The sequence below is a fragment of the Austrofundulus limnaeus genome, unplaced genomic scaffold (genome assembly GCF_001266775.1).
Source record: "Austrofundulus limnaeus strain Quisiro unplaced genomic scaffold, Austrofundulus_limnaeus-1.0 Scaffold0, whole genome shotgun sequence".
Classification (NCBI taxonomy): Eukaryota; Metazoa; Chordata; class Actinopteri; order Cyprinodontiformes; family Rivulidae; genus Austrofundulus; species Austrofundulus limnaeus.
Window position 1 is genome coordinate 9979875 of NW_013952402.1, and position 976 is coordinate 9980850.

General features: G+C 34.6%; 1 protein-coding gene across 1 annotated transcript in view; it reads right to left on the reverse strand.

Moving 5' to 3' along the window:
* Positions 1 to 373: 373 nt before the first annotated feature.
* LOC106513608 (otoraplin) overlaps positions 374 to 976 on the reverse strand; it is a 1923-nt gene continuing 1320 nt past the window's right edge. Inside the window, exons 3-4 of the mRNA XM_014002537.1 lie at positions 823 to 933; positions 374 to 727 (exon numbers count right to left, since the gene is read on the reverse strand). Coding sequence (XP_013857991.1) covers positions 704 to 727; positions 823 to 933 — 135 coding nt within the window. The 3' untranslated portion in view covers positions 374 to 703. The remainder of the gene's footprint in view (positions 728 to 822; positions 934 to 976) is intronic.

Genomic DNA, 976 nt, shown 5'->3' on the forward strand with positions numbered 1-976 from the left:
TGTCTGAAATTTAATTTCAAGAGGCATTAAAGAGGTCTTAAAAACTCTTACATTGAATTTGTCTTAAGCTGTCAGAACCCTGTGTGTCTACCAGTGTCTGTGTGTGTGTTTGTGTGTATCAGCACTAACTAACAAGATATCAGATATTGAACTGAAATTTGACTAGTGGCTGAGAATCTTTAACGTGCACTGCAAGTGCTAACACATCTCGTGTGATTTCACAGCCTCACATTACACTGCATTTAACATCATTTGCCAGGTTTGACCGAAAAGTTTAAAATAACACCATTTATACAAYAGGCAAAATAATTTTAGTCTAAAACACTTACAGTACGTAACATTCTTCATTCTAACTGTCTAATGAGAAGGCTGCATCAGCATGACATTTTATATTTGATAATATATAATATGATAGGAAAAAGATGTGGCCAAATATGTACAATGAAGTCACAGTAAATACATGTAAAGACACAGCAACATAGAAAGTCAGTAACTTACATTATATATGAATACTGTCTTGACAACATTTGTAAGTGGCTGACTCAGCAGCAAGTAGAGCTACAAAGCAAGACGATACTCAAAGAGTTCAGTTAAAGGCAGCATGACAAGATGAAATGATACATTTTTTTCTACAAATGGGCTTGGGTCTTATTATTCAAGCCAACAATGTTAGAATATTGTTAAATACTCCATCTGCCATGTCCTAATCACAGAAGAAGTCCATGCTCTGAAAGAGAAGTGAAAAAAAAAGTTAATCGTTCTACACTTCATAAAATATTTTAGAGGATGAACAAAGACAAGTTTCTGTAAAAACACACTCACAGTTGTTTGCATCTGAACCGTGTTGTCTGCGAATGTCTGTGTCTCCTTCACCACAGTTGCAGGAAAATATCCAATTCTACCCATCTGGTCCACATACCGATCACTGTAAACCTGCCGAAAATAAACAATTGTTTATATATATATATATATATAT